The following is a 25,206-nucleotide window of genomic DNA, read 5'->3' as shown; positions in this document are numbered from 1 at the left end:
TTTGATGTCCAAACTTGTTCAGTTAATCAAAAGCATAAATATTTTTCTGAACAAATAAAAACTTTAAATGATGTTCATTTAAAGTGCTTTGTTGCAAGTAGCAGAGACACAAAGCCTGGGGCAGCTACAGCGTGTCTGCTGTTTGAAGATGGTTTTCTGAAGCTGCAGTGCAAATGAGAGTAAACATAGAAACACATTCACAAAGTTTCTATACATTAACCATTGTCAATGTCCTCAGTGCCACTGCACTCAACAAGGCAGCCCAGACAACATGCTGTTGTTACCTGCTCAACCTTTTTCCCCTTCAAGGGTGGTGGCCTTGTGGGTAACCTGTGAGTGTGTGACATGTACTTCATGATGTATATGTAGGGAAGCAGCTCTCTCAGGGTGTCATGGTGAAGACAGCAGGCGACAAACAGTGATAATAGTCAGCAGAATTAAGTGTCTAGATGAGCTCAGGGCTGGTGCTCAACCCCATGAGAAGGCCATGTTTGTTGTTTTGTGGTGTAGACTGCAATAAAGCCATCGTTGGTGAATGGCATCCGAACGCCTCGTCATCCTTCCTTCTGCAGAGTGGTCCAGACTGCTAGAAACTAGTTACCAGATAATAACAAACCAAGCAAAAATCAGTGTAAATGCCTGCATGTTCCCAGCTACAGTTTGCAGATGGTAAGCTGTCACTGAGAGAAGAAACACTGTCTGCACTCCCCAAAAACTAAAGCATTCTACTTCAGTGAGACACACTGGGAGGCAGGTGATGCTACGCTAGCTCAGTGCAGGACAGTTAGTAACGCCATAGAAGATCCTACAATACCATACAGGTCTGGTGCTTGGAGTCACTTTGGTTTTGCTGTGAACAAAAACAAACAGGATGTCACGTCTGCTTCATGACAGTAGGTTACATCAGAAGGAAACCTTCAAACGTGTCATCTCATTTACGTCGACATCACCCCGACGTGTCAATGCTACAAGCTAAGGTCATTCCTGCAGCGTTTAGGCAGCCATTCCCAACTGATTTAGACAAAGCAAAAGAATCACTGTGGCGACTGGTACATTTAAAGCCACAGAAATCATACCCCACTCTGTAGTGGAAAAAGCAGGCTTTATAAACATGCTTTATGTATTCCAGCCTTGTTACAGTATTCCTTCACAAACCCATTGCAGTCAGACCATAATTCCTGATGTTAGTTTTAATACTTTAAAATTTCAATGGCATATCAGAGACAGCATTATTTTGTTTTTATTTTTTTTATAACTACAATATTACATTTTATATTACATAAGGAGCTGATTTTGCTTATATATATATGCTGCTAAGAAGACATCCCAGAAGTCACTAGGACAGTCACTCAAGTATAGCTCCATCATTGTTCAAAGTAAAAAAAAGTCTTTTATGATTTTAAATAACAACAATGTATAAAATTATGCAAAATTAAAAACAAAAAAATAATAATTTAATAAAAAAACAAGGACATTTTTTGGTATTTCTACTTTTTTGCTGTGACAAAAAATAATCTGTACTTAACCATGAGTTTTGTGAATCATTACACCCCTGCAAAACATTTACTTCATTCCATACTTGAGCTAACTTCTTTAAAATTAAAGTCAAGCTTTTCAGATCTGAACAGCCCGAGTGCTGAAAATGAGAAGGACTCTTTCACCACTTTGACTTCCAACTTTATTGACTTAATTCCCCACATACACATAACTAGAACCAGCAAACAGCCCGGCACAATTTCACTTCGTCGGAGCTAACAAGTTTGAATTCGTCCTCCGAGTCATGTCATCAGAGGACACTGAATCCTTGTTGTGTTAATCAAAAGTAAATGAAATAATACTGATGAAACATTCATAAAAGAGCCCAAAGATTCAATGGGGGGTTGGTTGGAAATGCAGGCTCCTTCGATTAAGATTGATAGGAGCATTATGACTAATCAAATGAGCCTTTTTCTCGTCTTACTGTGGGAGAATCATTTTCACCCATTATGAGAATGAAGCAAAGTAGCTTTTAGCTACTTTACACTGTTTGAACTGTGGCTAGTAAAGACAGTTAATCATTTAGCAAGTTGGTTTTTTGTCTTGTCACGGGTGAAAAGGAAATGACTTGCATAAGGTGGCCAGTGGGATGTTCATGTTGTTTACTGGACGTGCAGACAATTGTATGCACATTAGCCATGACAACTTGATAAAGAATGGCTTCCTGTGGGACGGCTTTGGAAATGTTCTACCCCCCCGGTAGCTGAGAAATGTTTAATGTAGCTTAAAGCTTTGTATCACAAGTACTGTCTTTTTTTTAACACCAAATTTAATGATTTCCTGTTGCTCTATGCAGTAAATCAAATTCTATATCAATAATGTCCAGTCTCCGAACCAGTGCTTTGACTTTTCTGCTGGTGCTGACACTTTTCTTTATGTTTGAGTTACAGACTGAGGCTCCGACAGAGGAGGGGGGTCCTCTAAATCTTTTAAACGCCACATTAATGTTTTATGAACAGAGAAGATCATCTAACATTGCGATGTTCTGAGGAAAAATCCAAAATGCCCTGATTACAAAACTCAAGTCGTTCATTTCTTTGCACTCTGAATGAAAACCCTGCTTCAAAAATAGATGAGGATAGAGAGAGTGAAAAACATTCCAGTTAGATGGAGAAGATTTTCAGAACAACGGGTGTGGGTTCAATTTTAATTTGAAAAAGTGCTGCCCTTTAAGCATGAAGTTTTTTTCTTTAATGTGTTTACATTATGACAGTGCGTTCATCAGTATGACAAAGTCTGATTTAGTTATTCTCATCACACTCATGCAGTCAAGTGTTTCACACACCCTTTAGGCATTTGCTTCATGCTGACTTTAGCACTATACAACATCATTACTGTGAATCGCAGCGAGTTCCACTGTGTCACAATAGATCAATTGAAAAGACGACAAATCTTCTAAATATATTTTCAGTCAGTCTAATCCATTGAAGCTTTAATTAAGAACTTGAGAAGATAGATCATTTTATTATCATTTTTATACACATCCAATTCTGCATTAGCAGCCCTCGTAATTAATCTTCACTGCAACTGAAGCATTTTCACCACAGTCTTTGTATCACACCAATGCAAGCCAATATTTTGAGGAAAAGGGTGACATGATTATATGTATATATATATATATATATATATATATATCTGCAGGGAGAATGCAGAATGCATACAAGCTGGAAATAAATCCCCCCCTTTGTCCTTTACGCCACCATTTCCTTTGTTCGTGAATTGGTTTACTGATTTGTTGCAAATGGAAAAGGTCTCTTGTCATTCTCTAAACTAACACCACAGCATCCCATGTGTGTTTTCTCAACTCTGTCTATAAAGTATCACAGCAATCAATATTGTACAAAAGCAGCACTTGCAATGCCTGCCCAGTAAGCAAAAGAGTAACTAGCATACGTCTGATGTAATGTATGTCACTGAGCACAGGGTCATGTGCTTGGAAATGCTAAAAGTCAGCAAATAAAAAACCTCCATTCATTGTCTCTGTGACTTGGTCATGTGTGGTGCTGTCCATGGTGCTGAATCTCATCAGCTTTTACAGTACGTGTGTGTGGGGCTGGAGCCTATTCCAGCTGACAATGGGCGAGAGGCAGGGTACACGCTGGACAGCTCCCCAGACTATCACAGGGCTGACACATAGAGACAGACAACCATTCACACTCACATTCACACCCATGGTAAATTAAGAGTCACCAATTAACCTGCATGTCTTTGGACTGTGGGAAGAAGCTGGAGGAGCTGCAGAAAACCCACGCTGACATGGGGGGAACATGCAAACTCCACTAAGAAGGACTCCCCCACCCTAGAATTCAAACACACGCACGCCGATTTCTGATTAATCAATTATTTTTGATTTTGTATAACAGCTTGATTTGTTTGACCAACAGTCCAAAACCAAAAGGGATGCAATTTGTGATGACATAAAACAGAGAAAATATGCAAATTCTTGCATCTAAGAAGTTGGAACCAAACAATGTTTGGCTTTTATTTATTTTTTTGTTTGTTTTTTAGATAAATGACTCAAACCAACTGCTACCAATTTTAATAAATTGGCAGAGTAGTATCAGAGTAGATGTTAATTATAGCTCACAATGAATTACAAAGATTTTTAGTCTTGATTTCATGCTGAATTTTGCAGCTGTCTCAAGCTGTTCTCATAAAGTTTCATACGGTTTCATATAAGAAGTACTGCAAATTTGTACACGTAATTATAAGCCTGTAATTTGTGCATAACCAACGCATTTGGGAAGCCTGCAATAACGTGACCCATGCGTTGATGGGAGTAAACAAGGAAGGGATCCCAAGTGGTCCAGTAACGAGGGAAGGTTGGGGTTGTGAATTGGTCACAAAACCCAGGACTTTCCACCAGGAAGTTCCCCATGAGACCAGTGTGTAGAACTGTGTGAACTTTGACTGACTTTGGGTCAATTTAAGGTACATCCTCACCATGTTTCTTTTCCTAAATCTAACCACTGTATCCCTGGAGCCTATCCCAGCCGACATTGGGTGAGAGGCGGGGTACACCCTGGACAGGCCACCAGACTATCGCAGGGTTAACATATAGAGACAGACAACCATTCATGCTCACCTACAGACTACATTTAGACTGGTTTATACTTGTAAGTCACAGATAACAGTTAATTGGTTTATATTATATACTAAAACAGGTTTTTGTGAGATAGATATTTGGTAATCATATTATATATATGGGTTATTTTGTGTGTCAAAGTTAAAAGGTAATAACAATGGTATATTTAGAAAAGTCTTAGGTATGGTATATGTAGAGTAACTATACACTGACAACTGATTTTCATTATTTATAAATATTACTTTCTTTATGTATGTCTGCTTGTTTGTATGTTCATGTCTTTTTTTTGTACGTGTTTTGAAATAAATATCAATATCAGTTTGTGGGTCACTAATTCATAGGATATCATATGACGTCATAGATGCCGCATGGACTGTCAAAACTATTAAGTTTTCTACCTGCACACCTTCTGAGGAGGGAGGGGATTTTTTCCTGTCTTTCTTTTTTTATCCATGAGTGTGGCAGTGTGTGCGTAAATGCGGCTGTGTGCCCTGTGTGTCAGGACTAAGCTGAGATGAAAAATAAGCTGAGACAACTATTGAGTTCCCTCCCTCCTGTGGTCTCCCCTGTTCTGCCTTTCCTCACACCCCCCACCTTTCCATAGACTGTTATCCAATTAGGTGATTCTCATTGCTTTAATCGATGGAGACATGAACGGGCACACACTGACATGCATACAGACACCACACACACACACACAACTCCAAGTAATGCCTGGCCCGGTTACTATGGAGATGGGGGTAAGGGTGTAGGGAGTGAAATGTGAATATAAGTGACAGGAGCAGATCCACAATTAAGTACCATGCAGGAGGGAGACGGAGAGGGAGGGAGTGTGATTTAATCCAAGCCCCTTCACACACTCCTGAGACAATTTTGTACACACACACACACACACACACACACACACACACACACACACACACGACCCTCAGGGCAGAGAACTCAGTACATTCATTTGGATAACACATTTAAATAGATAATTCTCTTTAAAATCTAGTTGGACGGCTCTATTGTACTATGGTCTGCATTGTTAGAGATATGGTTATTGCGATGTGCCATTTTGTATTACTCATTCCAGTATAATGGTTCTATTGCTTCATGGCTAAGAGGATTTTTTTATTTATTTATTTTTTTTAAACAGAGGGCAGTTGTAATGTAGTGCTGCAGAGATGCAGGCTAGACAAAGAGCTTGGGACTCTCCAGCATCCTCTTTGAATTGTTGTCCGCTTGATTTGAAACTAGACATGATCCTCTAATAATCATGTGTCTCTTGTCTCTTTGTGCCACATTACCACTGTAGTAGCCTATATCTAGGATTGAGCAAGACAGTTTGTACAAGAATTACGCAGATAGTGAATATGTGACTAAGTACAGGACTTGGTGAGGTTCACAGATGAGCCAGAGGGCCAGGTTTTTCATGTAAGATGTATTAAAAAACAGAAGGTTATGGTGAAAGAAACAAATTCTAATTAAATTAATGAACCTTCATTCTGCAGAACTTTTAATGACGCCCTCAAAGTGTGAGAGACCCACAAAAATATGAGCTTTATACTGAGAAAAAATATATAGAGAGAGAAAGGTGGGCCTGGGATTCTATTTCCACCAAGCTTCAGATATCCAGTAAATGTCCATTTATGTCGAATTAGGGCTGCCCTCTAATAACTGAGAAGGTGAAGGACGAACTCAAGGTGATATGTAAACTCATCTTCATTGGTCAACTACAAACATGACGTATCATCTGAAACATGTCAGTAGCTACAGTGTTAACAATGTTACTGATACTATTCTTTCTCACACCTTCAACTCAAACCATTGTGTTGCTCCGCCCAAAACATATAATTTAATAATTCAATAAATCAATATCATAAACATGTGGGCGACTAGTCAACTAATGACCCTAAATGGCGACTACTGGTCGACTACGAAAATTCTTAATCAGGGAAAGCCCTAGAAGTAATCTTTGTAATTTCAGTGATTTTTATTGTCTTACTATTGTATGCAGCTACAAGCTTGCACTTCTGCCAGTGTTTACCGAAGCACCTGCCTGTCATCGCAGTCCTGGACTGTGGTAGCAGAAGACGCTGTTGAAAACTCTTTTTTGGGGAAACGTTTTTGCGAGTAGGCGATTATCAGGGCGGTTACCGCATGGTTGTGTGAAAGCAGCTCTATGTACATTGAATTATATTGCATTACCTTTTGTAGGTATAAGTACGATCAGTGAATGAGAACAGCCCGTCACACAACAGCTGAAGGGTCTTCATGTGGTGCTTGATTTATTTGGATACATGTTACTTAATTAGTCAGGTTTCTATGCAGCATTATTACATTATCATTTATATTTCCAGCTTGATGATCTCCGACTCATCCCACCACTGAACGGCACCTACTGAGCTCTGCTTTAAACAGAATGTGTCTGGGAGACCGTCTCAAGTGCTGATTGCATAATGAGCTTCTACCTCAGTAAATCTGGTGCTAATTACATGTAGATTGCCAGCACAAACTGAATCAAAGACAAGGTGCAAAGTAGCCCCATACGCTTTTATGTACGTAAACCCAGCCTTTAGAGACAACATGCAGTTCATGTCATTTAAGTGAAAGGACATTTATGATTTTTCTATGTACACTTTCAACACTGACTGCAGTATACTGCATGCCTCTTGGGCAGAATCTAAGCTAATTAAAGGTAACTGTAACATCTGTTATTATTTCATTATTTATAACTACTTGATGTAATTTCAACCAACACACACACAGAGGGAGAAGTGGCAGTGACCTTGTACTGTAATATCAGAGAGTTTAATTCTCTGCCTGATAAAGAAACAGCAAAGCTTAATAGTATATAGTAACATTTTTAAATAATTAAAATATTTCAGACTGATGTAACCAATTGCTTTTTGTCTCTGCTTAAAAGGGTGCCAAGCAAAGCACGTGACACCATAATATATGAGAAAACAGACAGAGACAAAGACAATTGATCTGCTGGCCAGGTTACCAGTTAGCTAGACAAATACACAGATAGACAGGCAGATAGGGAGACAGGCAGATCAATTCATCAGCCAGCTAACGACACAAACAGACGGGCAAACAGAAAGACTGGCAGGCAGACTGGCAGGGAAATGAGTCAGGCAGTCTGTTCTGTACCAGGCAGACAGGAAGACAGGGAAGTATTCATCGTACCTCCCACAAATTTGGACAGACCAGCCAACAGACTGAGAGATTTGGAGGCCTGCAAGAGTTAATCAGTTTGTCATTGAAAACGAGCTGGTTGAAGTCCCAAAAGATGAGTGAGTGGCATCTTATACGTCCGTAATAAATTCTACGCTGCCAATAGATACTGTATGCTCTTGAGAAACCAACTTAGATACTCCTCATGAGCTCTCTTTGACAGCCAGCGTTACTAGTGAGTCTGGCAGCTCCACGTTGTAACTGTGTCTGTATTTATGAATGTGATGTATGAGACTGCTGGGAAAGAATGTGCACAATCAGCAGAAAAGCATTCCCCTTAACTGGAAAAAAAAGTTTAAAACAAGAAGTTACAGAATACCACAGCATCAGGATTACTTAAAATAAACTATAATGTAAGAGAGGTTAAAAATGCACGTACAGTACAGACAGCAACACATACTGCAAGATTCAGGAACATTCTGCTGGCTCACTCTGCTCAGTCAAGGAGCAAGTGTTCAAATGCTGCCTCCTGCTGTGTTGTCACATCACTCTTTACTCACTGTCTTCATTTCGCACAGTGCTGATATCCTAAATAAGACACTTGAGATGCAAGCTGCTCGCTGACCTCAAAATAAAGAAAGGAGGAACGAACACAGACATTTATCCCTCATGCACACAAAGCCCAGATAATAAAACTACTCAGGATGGCGCTTCAAAGAGTTACAGCCTGACTACCAAATAACATTGCAGAGCCCTTAGACCTTAGAGACACACAGCGAGACATACATTACATGCACAAGGTCATCGAAGCCACTCTGAAAAGAGAGGCACTTACAGTTTGACCACCATTGTTTGCTACAGGCAGAGAGACTGATACCTGAGATGAGGAAATAAGCTCACATACAGTATGTCTTGTCTCTACCCTCCCCTTCACTCTTTCAGCCAAGGCTGATGTAATATTTCTTTTGTGTGCGTGTGCGTGTGTGTGTGTTTATTTCAGTGTGTGTGCGCTGGTGTTGATAATGGGGCCTTTGTATTTGATTATCAGTTAATTAAATCATTGAAGGGAAACAAAGTTGTGGCATTTTTTTCATGTTGCCTCTTTAAATCCATCAGTTGGTTTATCTGATGTCAATAAGACAAATCTGCCAAGAGGTGAGAACAGTATATGATTAGAAAGTTTCACCAGATTTATTGTATTTAAGTGTAATAATCTTCTGATGAAAAGCTGTTTTAATCACATTAAATGTTTTTCTACCCTCTTTCTTTGTCTATCTTAATGATTCACTTTATTCTGTACTGAAAGACGGACTTGCTTGCTCACCCTGCTATGACACAAATCAAGTTTTTGCTCCGTTTAAACAAATCAAAGGCTAGTCACTTATGAGTGTTTAGGTACTGTGCTTTGCTTGTCTGGTTGATTTAATGTGGCGCTAAATTATGCTTCAGTGTTGCACACATAAAAGGTCTCATTTTTGCGCACAGAAAAAAATAGAGATGTCTACAGTATGCCACTGTCAAGAATAGATAAAGACAATATATCTTTTGATTTTGGTGTTGGTTTCCTGTTAATTGTATCAGTTTAACATAGAGAGGAAGAGAATTAAAAAATGAGCACATAAACAATGTGGAGCTTTATCAAACCAATAAGTAAGCACTGTGTTTGCCTGGACTTAATGCACTTGTATTTTGGTTAATATTCTTATTATGTAAAAAAAATAATTTGCTTGATAATTCCAAAAGGCAGACAGGCAGTCATTGTCGATGATCAGTTTATCATCCCAATTTACTGTGTGACAGCATACTAGCAGCTCCATGAGAAACTTGCACTCACTGCAATAAGGATATACAGTAGGACCCCTGTCACTGGTCCATGAGGGCAGTAGGGCTAGGTATCCTTTAAAACAGCTGTTCCCAACTGGTGGGTCCTGGTCCAATAATGGGTCCCAGGTCCCCTCTGAATGGAACCCCCGAATGTGATAAGTTTCTAAAAAACACACTTTATTGTGAGGTAAAGTGTATATCCGGCCCAGAGCTTTTACTTTGAAGTGCCATTCCCTGCTGTAGAGTGAGTGACTAATGGTCAGATACTTAACAGAGATAGCAAACTAGCTTAATGTCATGGCCAAACGTGAGTATGGCGCTGAATACGATGAACTGTGTGGACCTTGAACCAGTGACTAAGGAGAAATCTGGACCCCGTGGCTGGACTAGTTAGGAATCACTGCTTTAAAATATTACCAGTCACAGTACCCTTAAAATGATACCTATGCCAGTAGAGTACTTTATTCGATACCCATAATGTGAATAAGGTGGGGAACTTTTTGGTAGCATCTTAGCACGATGAACTGCCAACTCTATCAAACACATCGGGTTCGACTTGACTACACCGCAGACTATGGGTTGTAGCTGTTGCTACAGGCGTGTGAGCTTTGCACCTGGGACAGTTGTGAGAGTCCACCTGGCTACACAAAAACAAAGACAGGGCTAAGTGTTATAATCATACGGCTAATGTTATCTAATGGTTATTAAAGGGTTTAACAACACATCTGAACATTTTTTGTGTCGGTTTGAGTTTGTTGTGACCATTTATCAGCTCCCTGTTTGATATTAGCTATTGCTGCCTGTGTTAGCGCTTGCTAACCAGGCAGACACTGAACTGATCGTTCGCCGAGGCAGCTGCTCCGGAGATGGCAGCAACAGAAAGTTTGCCTATCAGGCAGGGAGTCGGGACAATTTGGAATCAGACCCCCAGTGCAAAAAAAAGATGCAATTTGAGTATAATCTGACTGCAGACATTTTGATACTACTTGGCACAGGGTTATTTCGGATACCCGGCCCTGATGGGCAGTGGTTGTTCCGAACCCAGATAGCCTGATCTTTAGGCCAAATAAGCCAATTCCTGCTTGTAATACTGTGTCTTGAATTAATGCATCAATTAGGTGGTTCCTTTCAAGCTATTGTGTGAATGTCTATGTTCTGTGAAAAAACATTTCTTTCTACACTGAAGATAAGTATGAGTCACCACTGACAGTTCTGAAGAAACCATTACCATTTCTCAAAAAGAATCTAGAAGCGAATGTTTTTTGGGGGGGGTTCTACCTACTTCACAAAGGCTTTTGGATGACTGTCAAACACAAAAACAATGCCCTAATTAGCCACTCACACAATGCAGTTGAAAAGAATGGGTGTGACACATCCTCCGTGTTGTCAGATGAGTCATAAGCCATGCAGGCGATGCCAGTACCAGTGCTGTTCCCATCTCTTGCTGCATTTTGTAATTTGCAGTATTTCAGGTTTAAAATAGTTACAAAGACGAAGGTGCCATTAAAATTTGCTCGGTCATCGGGAGTAGTTTTCTTTTTGCTGTTTGCTGCTTTAAGATGAGTGGGAGGAAGTGAAAACTTGCACTTTTTATGACTCATCAGTAAACTTTTTATCATCTTTGACTACAAAACACATCACAATGACTCTACTGTGATTACAATGCCTTCTGATGATGAAAAAAGACCCCATTCAACATTTACTTTGAAATGTACACAAGCTTGTTTGAAGCGGGAACCCATTTGTTCTTCCACTTCTATTTCTTTGAATTAAATCATTTAAAAAAGTTAAGAGTTGGGAGAAGTGTGGTAACTGGTGGTTTGTGTGTTGCCGTTTCAACACACTGTAAACCAGATCTCTGTAATGCCAAAGTGCCACCCAGTCCCACCCACACTCATATCCTCTCTCTGTCAGTCTAGTTTTAATTTCAGTTCCATGTTATCATAATTCCTCTAATGCCACATTTAACCTGCACACAGATAACAGTGTTGGTAGCAAGTAAGTCTGCTGCTAGAGTCCCAATAATGGAGAGCAAATAAACCATCAGATAAAGGTCTGATGAAGGCCCTGTGCTGAAACAAGTGAGCAAATTTCTATTATGATATGAGCCAAATAAAGGTGTGGGTATTTTGTTCTGCTCAACTTGGAAATGCAACATGTGATACCTTTTCACATTTCTTTGGAAATATGCTCATTGGATTTTGTGTTTAGCACTACACTAAATTAACCTTGTTAAAGCAAAACCTCCTTTACCAATGGAGTACTACAGGAATGAGTCGTAAACCCCAGAAATAAGTTAGCATTTTAGCACTCCTGGCTCCCCCGTCTCAAAGTCAGTGGGTTTTTGATGCCTGAAATAAGTTTTGTGGTTAACACAAGCTCAAGAGATTTTCATAGGTCATTCTACGACATCAGTAAATACCCCATCCATGACTTTTAAGCCTTTAAGTGTCTTAGAAAAGGCGACTGTTTACAAGTGGCACAAGACACTACAGAACGTTATCATGCCAAACACAGCTTTACAGCTTTAATGTGGTGGTGACATTACGTCATGTGATTGTGGTGTAGTTTGTTAAAAGCCTAGCCTTAGCTCTTTACTTCTGCCGATTGCACCAACACCTAAAAATCATAAAAGTAAAGTATATTTTTGAAGATTTTCTCGTTGAACAAAACATGCAAATATTATAAACTCTTGTTTGCTACATAAATCATGTGACAGTATTTGTTATCTTTTTTTATAATTCAAATTTGTATTTATCTATTCATTCAAATCTGAGCAAACAGACAGTACTGTATACCATGTCACCATGTATATGGTGACTACTGCCCTGTCAGGCATGCATAATTAGGCTACAGTTGTCTGGGTGCGCAAAGGTGAAGTGCACTGGTCTTGTCATACAAAGTTTGATGGAGTGTCAACTGGACAGTATGGATATATTTGCATCTTTAAAGCCGGACTACAAATGTGGATAGACAGGGAGAAACACACATAAGCCTAAGACGTGGTAAGATACGATATTCCTCACTATATGAAGTGACTGATAACAAGATCTGTATGATGGATTGTAAAGTAATTTGTCAGGTTTTTATTTTGTAGAAAATTAATCTGTATTTATAGCATGATGGGATGACAGCACAATGACGTGTGTGGTATTACTGGAAAGCTCTGGTCCTGCACTTTCATGTGATATGCGTGGTATTTCTGTGTGAGCCTGCATTCGCGAGTAATCCATCCAAGAGTAATGTGTGTGCAAAGCTGTATGAAAGCTCTGTTATACATAATTTTAGTGTAACTTTATCATGGTTTTTCGCTGTGAAAACATTGGACTACCGACAAGTGCTTGGTCTTGTCGGAAAGCTACGGTTATGCTGTTTCGCGTAATATGTGTGGTTTCTCACTATGATACACGATCGCGGAGAAAGTCCATAGAGAAGAACAGGTGTGAATTTGGACGCACTATGCATTGTTCGGGCCCATAGGGTTAAAGCTTTCAAATTCATTGCCGACCCTAGCTAACATGTGTTCGTACAACACAATTTCTAACATAGACCCTTTCATTTTTCGAAATCCGAAGGTGATGTACTCTTTCAGAATTTGAGGATTACTCGAGCAGCTGTGACAACCCCCACATTTATCATTGTCATATTTTGATATTTTTGGCAATTCTGTTTGGTCCCCCTTGGTGACTTTGGTACTGTCGTGCCCAACCACTTCCTTATGTGATCCACAAGTTTTTCCCAAAACAGATTAACCAGTTTACATTCCCAGATTGCATGTAGAAATGTTCCTGTTTCCGTCTGACATTTCCAATTTAAATTATAAGCCAGCAGACCCACCCTGTACAACTTAGGAGTATAGTAAAACCAAATTAATATTTCGTATTACATTTGCTCATTTAAATGCAGGAAGATAGTGGGTATGGACAGTCAATCTGATAAAATGTCATTTACTTGATAAATGTCTTCACTCTCCTGTTGATGTAAATTTAAAAAAACAAGGCTGCTGTAGTCTGTTGCACTGCAGACCTCATTCTTTAAAACTGGGTAACAAAACTGTTCATGTGTACTGTCTAATGCAGCACTCGAGGGTCTTTTGATGAATTAGTCAGATAAGGATATCAAATAAAAATAGTTGTTGTATTAGAGCATTACTAAAAGGTTAATGATTTCATAATGTTTTGTTCCACGGGATTCTTTCAAATTAAACGCTCAATTTAGAATCAAGCCTGTTGGTTTTTCGTCGTGAATCAGCAGCTGCATTATATAACCTTTTGACAGGCTTGCATGTAAATCCAAATCTATACACATGGATGAAAGTGAGTTGTGTGAAAAGTGTATCTACTATTTTACCACCATGTATCAACATCCCAGAGTCTATTTCCTGCCCAAACTACATTTGCATGAGATAAAATGGCTGTCAGCATCAACATAAGCCAAAACAAAAGGGAAGGGGAAAGAAATAAAACACTGCCCCATCCTCAGCTGACTGTGATGTAGGTCAACTCAGAGGGCATGCCAGCCATGCGTGAAAACCTAGGGAACATTAAAGACAGAAGCTGACTTTGTGCCAACTTTTTGATGCTGTATTTTTACATGACTGATTTTTCTGTGCCTCACTGTTCTCAATTTATTGTAGAGGTCAACAAAAAATAGAGACAGGACAGCGAGAGAGCCTTACGCTCCTGAGACTGAGGTTCTGAAATCATACCAAGATCAAGATTTTTTTTGGATGTACTGTGTTTTATACACAATAACATTTGTTTTTCATTTTTTGCCTTGGATCAACTGACATTTCGAAGAATCCTTGGATAAAAATACTGGACAGGAAATGCTAACAAATCTCAGTTTAAACAAGATTTGATCCAAAAGATTTGTTGCATCTTTGAGCAAAAGTGAAATTTGGAAGCTGTGAAAGGATGAATGTTGAAGAAAGACTTTTCAGTTCAGTCTGTTCCTGGACCAGAACATTTCTGGGGCAAAAAGGAACCATGCCAAGATGCGAATCGATGTCCTCTTTTTGTATATACTTCATGTCAACACAAAAACAACTTCAGAAATTTGACTTTGAAGCCGATGCACCTTTTAGGCCCTGTTGCTTGTGGGCACACATTTTGAACTTAACAAGGTAGTATTATCATCCTACCTTCTTGCACAGCCTGGAAGGGGTTGTTCCCATCAACGAATTCCACAGAGATGGTGATCTTCTCCGTCTCCAAGATCTCGTTGTTCAAATTGAGATCTGCCACAGCGAGGCGAAACACCTCATCATCTTTCCTTGCTGACTCATCAAAGATGGCACCTATTGACAAGAAAGGAAGCAGAGAGGAAGAGAGGAAATCATTACTCAGTATTAGAGGACTTCTGGAATGGAAACAAGAACAGAGACAGACATAAGATGTTGCTGAGGCCTCAGAAGTATGCAGCCCACAAAGGTGAATTCTTTACAGAACCTAGGGCCAGGCTTAACCTCAAATTCTGTCCCAGATGATTTAGCTCCACAACAACCTAAATGTGATTGTACCTTAAAGAGTTCATTTATCACCAAGAAATTGCTATACGGTTTAAGTGTAAAAAGCTGTTATTCATGTGCTCACCAGTTTTGTTCCTATTGTACATTTTTGCAAAACGTGGATATGTTATATTTGTACATCATTTTGTAGCACACATGTTTAAACACAAAAATTACTAGATTACACTTTGGAAAATATCCTGCCACTTTTGGTGACACAAAAGCTTCTGGAAAATGATCCACTGTATTAGTGATAAACATCCAAGTTGAGTGCCACAAATGCTGCAGGGAAATGCCACAATGTGCCACTAAAAACACCCAAGTTCAGTGCCACAAACAATACTTGGAAATGCCATGATGTGCCGCTAAAAATACTCAGGTTAGGTGCCACAAACACCGGTGGAAATGTCACAAGGGTTGCAGCTTGGCAGGCATCTTGCCTATACCCCATCTACCATCCTCTCCACCTCCCAAATGCAAAAGTCAGCTTATATATTACATCACTTTTGAACCGTTGGTATGATACATATGAAATGTGCAAAGTAATGTATATATGGTTTGCAGAAACTTAAAATGCGAACATTTTATTTCAGCGAACTGAACACCATATGTTGACATAAGAACAACAGCCAGAAACCTCCTTTAAGCAGCTGACCATCTTCCAATAGGTTATGGGATTCTGGGGGGTGCAATAGATGACTTGTGCTTTCCAAATTTGGGAAAAGGAAGGTTGCAACTTTTGCCACATTTGTAGAAACCTCTGATCTGTTATGACAGGCTCAGTCTAGAACCGACTTATGTGTGTACAGTATGTAGCCCCTGAACTGAGACCCAGCTCGAGGAAGACAGGGTGTGAGGGAGAAATGGCTCGACACCACTGCTCATCCGAAGGTCACACACTGCCCAAGGGCACTCTGACTCAGCCAAAATGGTTGCTGCACAAAGGGAAACGGACGCGGGAAAGACTGGTGAGAGCCAGCATCTGTAGTGGCAGATAAAGTTCCCACTAGTCAATACTAAATTAGTCATCAAAATAAATGTCAACCTGCACTGTTGCTGAGACAGAAAAATGAGGCAACATGGGGCGTTGACTGGCTGCTAGCGAGTGGGCCATAGCTTTGCTCTGTTACACACAATTGACCATGTGTTATCTGTTTCTCGTTTTCTCTTTTTGCCTCCTCATTTCAACCCGTTTATCCCCTCCACCCATTGGGCCACTAATTGTGTAAGCTAGTGCAGTGAAGCTCTGCTAACTGTATTCCACTTACCAGAAAATAAGCATCATATTTTATAGTGTGTGTTTGTGTGAGTGTGTATGTGTGACACAGGTTGCAAATTCCATTAATAACCAGCCAGGCTACATTGGCTGAGGGCTGTTTTGTACCACTTTTAGAAGACTGTGGCACTTATTTGGTCTTGTTCAGCTCTATGAATGGAGTCTGGTGCTAATACAGAAATGGCTATGGTCTGAATCCCCACAGAGGCCAAAATTACTGGAGAAAATATGATGCCTCTGCAGTGCAAAGTGCAGTATTTTGAATAAAATTACCCCGAAAACCCACTTTTATGCTCAATTAGTTTAAAAAATGTGAAGCTAATGCCCTGTGCAGGTTGCAATAATGTAATTTAACAGTGTAAAACAATCATTCTGGAAAACAATCATCTAAAAAAAATGAATCCTAGGTTCTCTACCCAATTTCAAATAAACTGTTGATCAAATATAACTTCTGAAGGACAATCCATTGTAACACAGCCTTTTTAAACATTCACCAAACTCAAAAGCAACTGCTGTTTTTATAGGCATTTGGGAGCGGTATGCTAACTGCCTCTTCATCAAAAGGCCTCATTAAGTATGTATCCTGCAATAATTTGATCCATCAGCATTTGGCAAATGTAAATACCCTCCCACTGATTGAGCCTTGGTTGTTTTAATAATCATGCAGTATAGATGAGGTGAGACAAACAGGTCTGGACAAAGCGATAAAGAGTGAAACACAAAGACTCATTAACTATTCCATTAGGGATAAATTATGAATGGGGTTTCCAATCAGTTTGAAGATGGCACTGCTGGGGAAGGATTTGTACACATTTTAAACTGGCTCTGCGACACTGGAGGACAATGTTAGGTTGTGTATGTCTAGAGGACAAACGCATGGAGGGAGGAGGGAACTGTATATGTGGCTTTAAACTAAGTCTCTGAAGAGCAAGTCAAACAAAAGGTGGATACATTTATTCAGTGTGCGCTGCAGGCACTTGGAGCCAGAGTTGTCTGCACTCCACAGTATCCAAAACACCCAAAAAATATGAACAAAAACCCCCCACTATAATGGCTTCTCTAATCAGGGCTTCCACCATGGAGTTGCCATAGTAACCTCGCTCAAGTTTCGAGACGTATGTTAAAAGCTGCACAGTACTGCAGACCGCTGTCTTTGTATGTGGTTTGTTTTTTCTTTCTTTGAAATATCCCACCAGTTGTCTGGGTCTGGAGGCCGCAGCAGTCACAACGGGTATTAAAATGGAGCAATATTTGCCACATTAGAGCTATTAATCAGTCATTTCCCCTCCTTTCTTACCACATCGTCTCTTTCTTCTTTATCTTTTCTGTTTGATACATGTTGCGCCTGTGCAGTGATTCATCAGCAACATGTATGTGAGTACAAGACTAGGTCAGTGCCTTGTATATGGCTGGACTGTGTATGAAATGCTGGAGGGCTTTTAATTTGAAACAGAAAGTGGCGACATTCACTCGGTCACGGACTAGCTCTTATAGTGATGGACCTGTTGTCGCGGTCCAGCCAAAAAATTAATATTAGACACACTCAGACAGCAGAAGGGACCTGCTTTCTCTGGAGCCGTACCCACTGATCAATTAAGACAACCCTTCCCTCTTCAGCTCAAGTCGGTGATGAACGTCCCCACATAACTGGTGGAGGCTGAGCTGTCTCGCTGTGATAGGAGAGTGTGGATGAAGCTTTGAGGTGTTTTACTCAATGTGTTATTTTCTTATGTGTTGCATTTCTTACTCATTTTTACTCATGTAGCAGCTGGCTAGTTGTTTAGCAAGGTAATCTTCACAGATGTACACCACTTTTTTGATTTCCAAAGCCTAAATGCAATGACCAGAAGTAAATAGCTAACCACCACCACTCTAGTCATTTCAAAAGAGCAACAGCCAATGGGGAAACACCCACACTGACATCATCAGTCACTCTGACGGCTGGTGTATCTTTATCAGTTACTCACTCAAGGACAAACTTTCGCACTTAAAGGGCTGGCTGCTAGGGGCGTAACGTGTATTCATATTGAACCGTTCGGTACGAGGTTTTTGTTTTGGTATGCATTACAAACTGAACAATACATAGAACTACTGCATTATATTTGAAAAAAAAAAAAGCTTAAACAGTGTTTGATATAATGTTCTCTAATCTCTGCGCCACTACGCTCAAAGAGGCAGCCCACACGACACAACAGGCAACGTGCCGTCTTCTCCTCCTACCTGTAAACAAAAACAAAAAACTCCATGCTGGGAACACGCTACGCTAAGCTAGCTTGCTGCAAGATGTTTGTAACACAATTACCACATCAGAAATAGAAGATCCATCAGTAACCTGCAGGTCTGGTATTTGCAGCTACTTCGGTTTCGCTGTGAATGATGAGGAGGATGGCGAGAGAGTGGTGGAAAAAAACACACCGAGCCAAATAACAAGCCTGTTTGTGTACCGTTACATCTCTATGCTGCCGTCTAGGCAAAAGCTACACTCTTTAATCTAGCCACTTTATCACAGTGAGCAGATACAGACAGGAACACAAATACGAAAAACTGACAGACAATTTAGGAAAAAAGAAATATCCACAGGCCTAGACACAGATTTGAATCATCACCAAATGTGTTTTAAACATCCTTTCATGCCTCAAGGTATAAATAAAACTGGTGACAAAACAGCCATCAATAATAGTGGAAACTTTTAGTTCATTTGTGTTGTGTGGCAGTTTTGAATGTGCATATAGCCCACGTGTGTAGAAAGTGGCCAAATGGGCAAATATTCTCAATGTGTGTTCAGCAATTCTTATATAATGGAAAAGTAAAGAAGAGGAAGGAGAAGGAGAGTGGGTGAACGTCTGCTGTTCCCTGCCTTATTATTTTAAAACAACATCACTGCATGCTGATTTACAAACACAGACACACAAATCCTGGCTCTTCCTCCTTTCCAGTAATGTGATTGTGAGCGCAAAGGCAAACGTCACCACATAAATCAACCAGGAAATAAAAGCATTGAATCTTGCTTTACAGAGACGCCCAAGGGCGGGCACACATACACGCACATGCACAAACTCACCCTGACATATACACACACACACACACACACACACACACATCATGTGGGCAGCAGCACTAAATCACCAACCTATTTCCAAACCATCCCTGCCATGAAAACAGCATCATCAACAACAGCGGTCAATTTGAATGGCTGCAGCATCCAAAGGCAGAGACCCCAAATTGTTTGGTTGAGTGGTATTGATCAAATGTCTGCTGGTGGTCAAGTGTGATATTAGTTTTGTATTTTGTTTATATTGATAAAGAAGCAATATATAACGTGGTTGTCTGTTTATTGCCAAGTAACCTCTTCGTTTGGATGACGGATGCTGGAGGTAAGAAAAATAAGGAGGGGGATGTGTCTCCTCATGTGAGAATTTTCTTCTACAACCTTTCATTGCACTCCTACTGTAGCAGTCTAAATGTCAGTTGTCTTACCTTCAGCATATTGCCTCCTTTTTTATTTACAGTATTCAATTTTAATCCAAGCAAATCCTTATCAATTCATTACCTGCCTACTTACACTTTTAAACTTTACAGCACTGATGAAGAAATTATGCAGAGAAAGCTACATCTACATAAAATGTTTTCAGCTCTTTCTCCTTGTGCTCCCAAAATTGCTAAATACATAACATTACCTAGCACCATCACGGCCTCTTTGATATTTAATTAAACTGTTTCCAAAACAGGCAAACGATATGGATGAAAAAAAATCATAAAAGATGAAAGGATGATAATGGGCTAATGAGTCGATATATGGCCATGCAGGTCTTCCAGAGGATTTTATATCAGCTGAGCTTTATTGTTTATTTACTGACCCATGCACATTCTTCTTCACATTCTTAAGAGTCCACAGCCGTGCTGGCAGCTCTGTGAGGTTGTGTTGAGGCACAGCAGAGCTTAATGCTAGTATCAGCATGCTAACATGCTCAAAACGACGACATGCTGATTCTAGGGTGTAGTGTTATCAATGATCATCTCCGTAGTACGCTGTGCAAGCATGCTAAGGTTTGTGAAACAGAACTAAACACACAGTACAGCCGTGGCTGGTGGAAATATCACTAGTTTTGGATTTAGTCATAAACAAAATAATCTAGATGAAGAGTAAGGGATCATCAGGGTGATTACAATTGATCCTGAGGGGGGACATCAAACTCATGGAGATGCTAGAGGACCAAAGTCAGCTGGAAAATTCCTCTTGGAAGCAATCTTGTGTTGTGAATCGCATATTGTTTTCTTTATACTTTCTGTACCTAGCCTACTGCAGCTGCCCTTACAAAGTACGTACTGTTGCATGGAGTATGCATACAGTTAGGACATACTCATACATTGTAGTCTATAGTGTGAAATTTGACGTAAAAAGTAGTATGAGATTTGGAATGCAGCAGATCTTAATGATATCACCTAAGGTTACCTTGGAAATACAAAATGCCTTGTCTTTATTATTTTGTTGATTTAGACAGTTCCTGGTCCTATTATTACAGTCTGTTCAACTGGTCATCAGTCACTTCAATGCGCTGCCATTATCATCCATCATTGCGGCTTCTGTCCGCTGTCAATGAGCTGTCATCTGTTGCTGGCTGTGCAGAGGATTGTGGATCAGAGTAGCCAGAAAAGCATGCTGGCTTGCATAATGCAAAATGCAACCAGATGCAGTAGAACATCCTGGTATTTTTGTCATACTACATTTGATATACTGTGTTCCAATAGCCATACTACCACACTATATAGTGTGCTAGAAAAAGATTTAGAATGTCCCAATACATAGTATGTCAAATGCAGTATGCCAAAAATACCAGGATGTTCTACTACATCCGGTCAGATTTGCAGTATGCAAGCCAGCATGCTTTCCTGGCTATTCTGACCCACAATCCTCTGCACAGCAGACGATACGTCACATCGACTGAGACGCAGACAGATGACAGTTGTTTGACAGTTAATTGCTGGCTGTCAGAGGTCACAATGATGGATGACAGTGCATTCAAGTAACTGATGACCAGTCCGATAGTAATAATAGAAATATTAATTGTTTAAGTAAACAAGATAATAACATATATCACAAACAACAAAACTGTAAAAATGACAATGACAGAGAACTGCAGATGTAATTTCACTGTCATAAATATAATATGTTATGCTCTCTGGGTTGATCTCCATCCCTGGCGAATTCCGTAAGTGGTGTGTGTTTATTTCTCAACAGATATAAAAGCAAGACGGTCAAAGTTCAGGGTGTAATGCAATGAGAAAGTAGTATGTCCCGATTGTGTGCATACTGCATGCAATAGTACGTACTTTTTAAGGGCAGCTGCAGTACCTACTAAAAGTAAAAAGAAAAACGATGCAATTCTGAACGCACCCTTGGTATTGAGATGTACACAGTCTTCTTCACACTATGGTAGTATGGGTGTTGGAAAGCACAGCATTATCATCTGTACCAAATTTCAAGGAAATGCATCCAACAATTCTTCAGATTTTGCACACACACAAACTTACAGTGGGGTTAATGGAAAAGTCAGACGTTTAGCAAACAAACTAATTGTGGCAGGGCATCACCAAAGACCCATGGAAATCAGCACCAAATGTCATGGCAATCTATCCAGTGGTGAACCATCTGACAGACCAACATGGTCATTCATGGAGCGACACCACTACAAAAGGCGAAAACAGATTCGCTTTTTATGACCTGTTGCAAAAACAGATTTAACCATCACTAGGGCAAAGGTTTACATCAACATGGCTTTTGAATATAAAGGCACTGGTTTGTTTTCATGAGCTTCAGTCCACTCCGGAAGCAGAAACATGGATACACTTTTAAAGGGGAATAATTCATACAGCCCAGCCATCCGAGTAACTACATAAAATCAGATAATGGCATTCAGGCAGACAAAGGCACATTGTTGAACGTACAAAACACAGCTCAATTTCCTTATTAAATGAACAAATTAGGATGGCACATCATCCAATGCAGAGTTATTATGTTCCCACACTCTATAAAGACCCAGTAATTAAGCCAGCTCCTTCTCAGGATAATCATTCAGCTTGAGTGAGGAAATGATTGTTAAGAATGATTTCATGTTAAAAGAGGAGGGCAACATGGGCAGGGGAGGTCATGGCAAAATGATAAATGTTACACAGTTAAAGTAAAATTAGCTTCTTGTCATTCAGTTAGACCAACAGTTTGGGGGTTGCCATCTGTTTGCCTTTTTTAGGTGAAACAGTGATGAGCTCCACCAAATCCCTCTCCATCTGACTCTGTCTGCACACCTGGCCCTTTACTCTCATTCACTCAAACTCTTGTCTATTGTTGAAATCCCCCCTCTCTCACACACACTCTATCTCCACATGTATCTGTCTGCCTCTCTCTGTCACAGAGATGACTCTGAATAGGGCACTGAAGATTTCTGAAACACCATGGGGGATCCATTTCTCTGTCTATCAAACAAACTCTCACACCTGTTGTTGAGGTTGCAGCTGTTGACAGTAATGTGACAGGAGCATTGACAGACTGACAAGGATAATGACTATGGTGGAACACACACGTACACGTACCCACGCACACACACAGGCGATGTGGTACTGATTTGTGACAAGGCTGGACCGAAGAGTTGCCGTCTCAATGTGATGATGAAAGCAAGGTGGCGGTGGCGCTGAGTGATGATGGTGATGAACGGGGGAGGTTATCGTCCCGCGGTGTCAAACGTCCACAAACACACACTCGCACACAAACACAGATGGGCGAACGCACAAACAGGCTGTTATTTACAGCAGTGATGTGTGACCTGGAAGGGGGTGCGTTTTGACACTTGGGAGGACAGCGCAGAATTAATGTGCGTGTTAGCGCGCGCGTGTGTGTGTGAGTGAGAGAGAGAGAGAGGGAGACAGGGAGGACATAGAATTAATGGTCACAGGAGGGCAGAGCAAGCCAGTGGCGTATGGGAGGGACAGATATGAAAACAGCTCTAATATTAATCATATAATATAGGCTCTCACAAGACTCACACACATACAATGTTCATGTAGTTTTGCCAGGTATAAGGAGTAGTGATTCATTTTTTGTGTGCATGTGTATAAATGTTTTAGGTCAGCAGGAGAATGTTGTGTATTTGCTTTAGCAAGAATGTTGATACAACAGTTGATATCGCCAACATAGTGAATCATTCCTGACAATCTTTGTCCATATCAAGAACCTGTGTGCTGCAGATATGAATGCATAAGCAATTCTTTAGTATCTTTGCAGATGTGAACACATAAACAACCATGACTACCTTTGCAAGTATACAACCACTATACTTTACATATAATGGCTCAGACACACCAAACCGACATCAAAGAACTAGTGGCAACAAAGGGCAAATATTGCTTTACCTCACATTGCCTGTCCATGCATTCATTTTCCACAATCGCTTATCCCGTTAGGGGGGGTACACCCTGGACAGGTCACTAGGGCTGACACATAGAAACAGACAACCATTCACACCTACGGGCAATTCGAGTCACCAATTAACCTGCATGTCTTTGGACTGTGGGAGGAAGCCAGAGTACCCAGAGAAAACCCACACTGACTCGGGGAGAACATGCAGACTCTACACAGAAGGGCTCCCTCACCCCAGTGTCAAACCCCCCACCTTGGGTTTGAACCAGGAACCCTTTTGCTGTGAGGCGACAATGCCAACCACTGCGTCACTGTGCCACCACATTGCCTGTGTGTCAGCCAAAAATCTGCACTTGAACACACAACAAAGACGACAGCCAACTGCCAACTAGCATGTATGTTCTTCGCCTGCATGAGAGGAAATATCAGGACATAGCAGAAGGCAATGGTAGTCTCTCATCATTATTAAAAAGGGAAACTGCAAGACTGACAGGACAAATTCAACATGCTTGTTAGCCAGCACAACATAACACAACCTGATGTTAAAAGTAGAAAAAATATTGACAGTGCTCTAATCAGATTGATTTCATTCACCAACAGGCTGCGATGGGCTTAACATGCTGAATTAAATGAAAAAAGATGGGACACATTGTGAAACCTTGGGCAACAGATGCTCACTGACAGTCTGACGGTGGACCATCAGCTTTGTGTGGCCCTAATGTCTTTGGTCTGTTTCAGCATGTGGGGTTTTAAATACCAAACTATAAGAGACCAGTTCACCGTCAGCCAAAACCCTTGGTTCCTTGTTAATAGAGCTTTGTGCACAGGCTTCTGTGATTGAGGAAAACACAAACAACATGAATGTATGAGTGTGTCTGTGTGTTTGTGTTTGAGTCTGGATGACAGAGGAATGCCTGAGATTCCAGTTTATCTCCCTGAGTATTAATGGGGAAATCTCCCAGGTAACCTGATTTGAGCATGAAAAATTCCTCTCTTTCTCTTACATTTTTCACCCCCCCCCCCTCACCTCACTCCTTTCGATGTAAGTGTGGAAATTAATTTGCTCCATCGTTAAGAAGGCGAGCAGCCAGAAGAATCTGTAGTCATAGTTCAGCAGCGCTCCAGTTCTTTGCCACACAAAGGCTGTGCCAAGGTCGTTGCTATCTCTGCCACGTCTCTCGCCCCGTCTACCTTTTTTCCTCGCCTTATGGAGACAGAATTCAGTCTTACTGTTTCCCTCCTTTGTGGAGACCTACTGTAGATATCCAGGGCTTTGCTTCCTCCCACACAAATGAACATACTTTGAGTAGGTGGAGGATTTGTTTTGTGTCTCCATTCATTAGCCAGCAAGCTGAACACAATTTGGAAATAACCAATTCATCTAAGGCATGTTTAGATTC

General features: G+C 40.5%; 1 protein-coding gene across 1 annotated transcript in view; it reads right to left on the bottom strand.

Moving 5' to 3' along the window:
• Positions 1 to 25,206, bottom strand: part of grid2 (glutamate receptor, ionotropic, delta 2) — a 703,051-nt gene that overhangs the window by 566,941 nt on the left and 110,904 nt on the right. The window contains exon 2 of the mRNA XM_050052029.1: positions 14,754 to 14,909. Within this exon, the coding sequence (XP_049907986.1) occupies positions 14,754 to 14,909 (156 nt within the window). The remainder of the gene's footprint in view (positions 1 to 14,753; positions 14,910 to 25,206) is intronic.

This window comes from Epinephelus moara, chromosome 8 (genome assembly GCF_006386435.1).
Source record: "Epinephelus moara isolate mb chromosome 8, YSFRI_EMoa_1.0, whole genome shotgun sequence".
In the NCBI taxonomy this organism is placed as follows: domain Eukaryota; kingdom Metazoa; phylum Chordata; class Actinopteri; order Perciformes; family Serranidae; genus Epinephelus; species Epinephelus moara.
The sequence above is the reverse complement of the archived record's forward strand: the minus strand, read 5'-3'. Positions and strand labels throughout refer to the sequence as shown.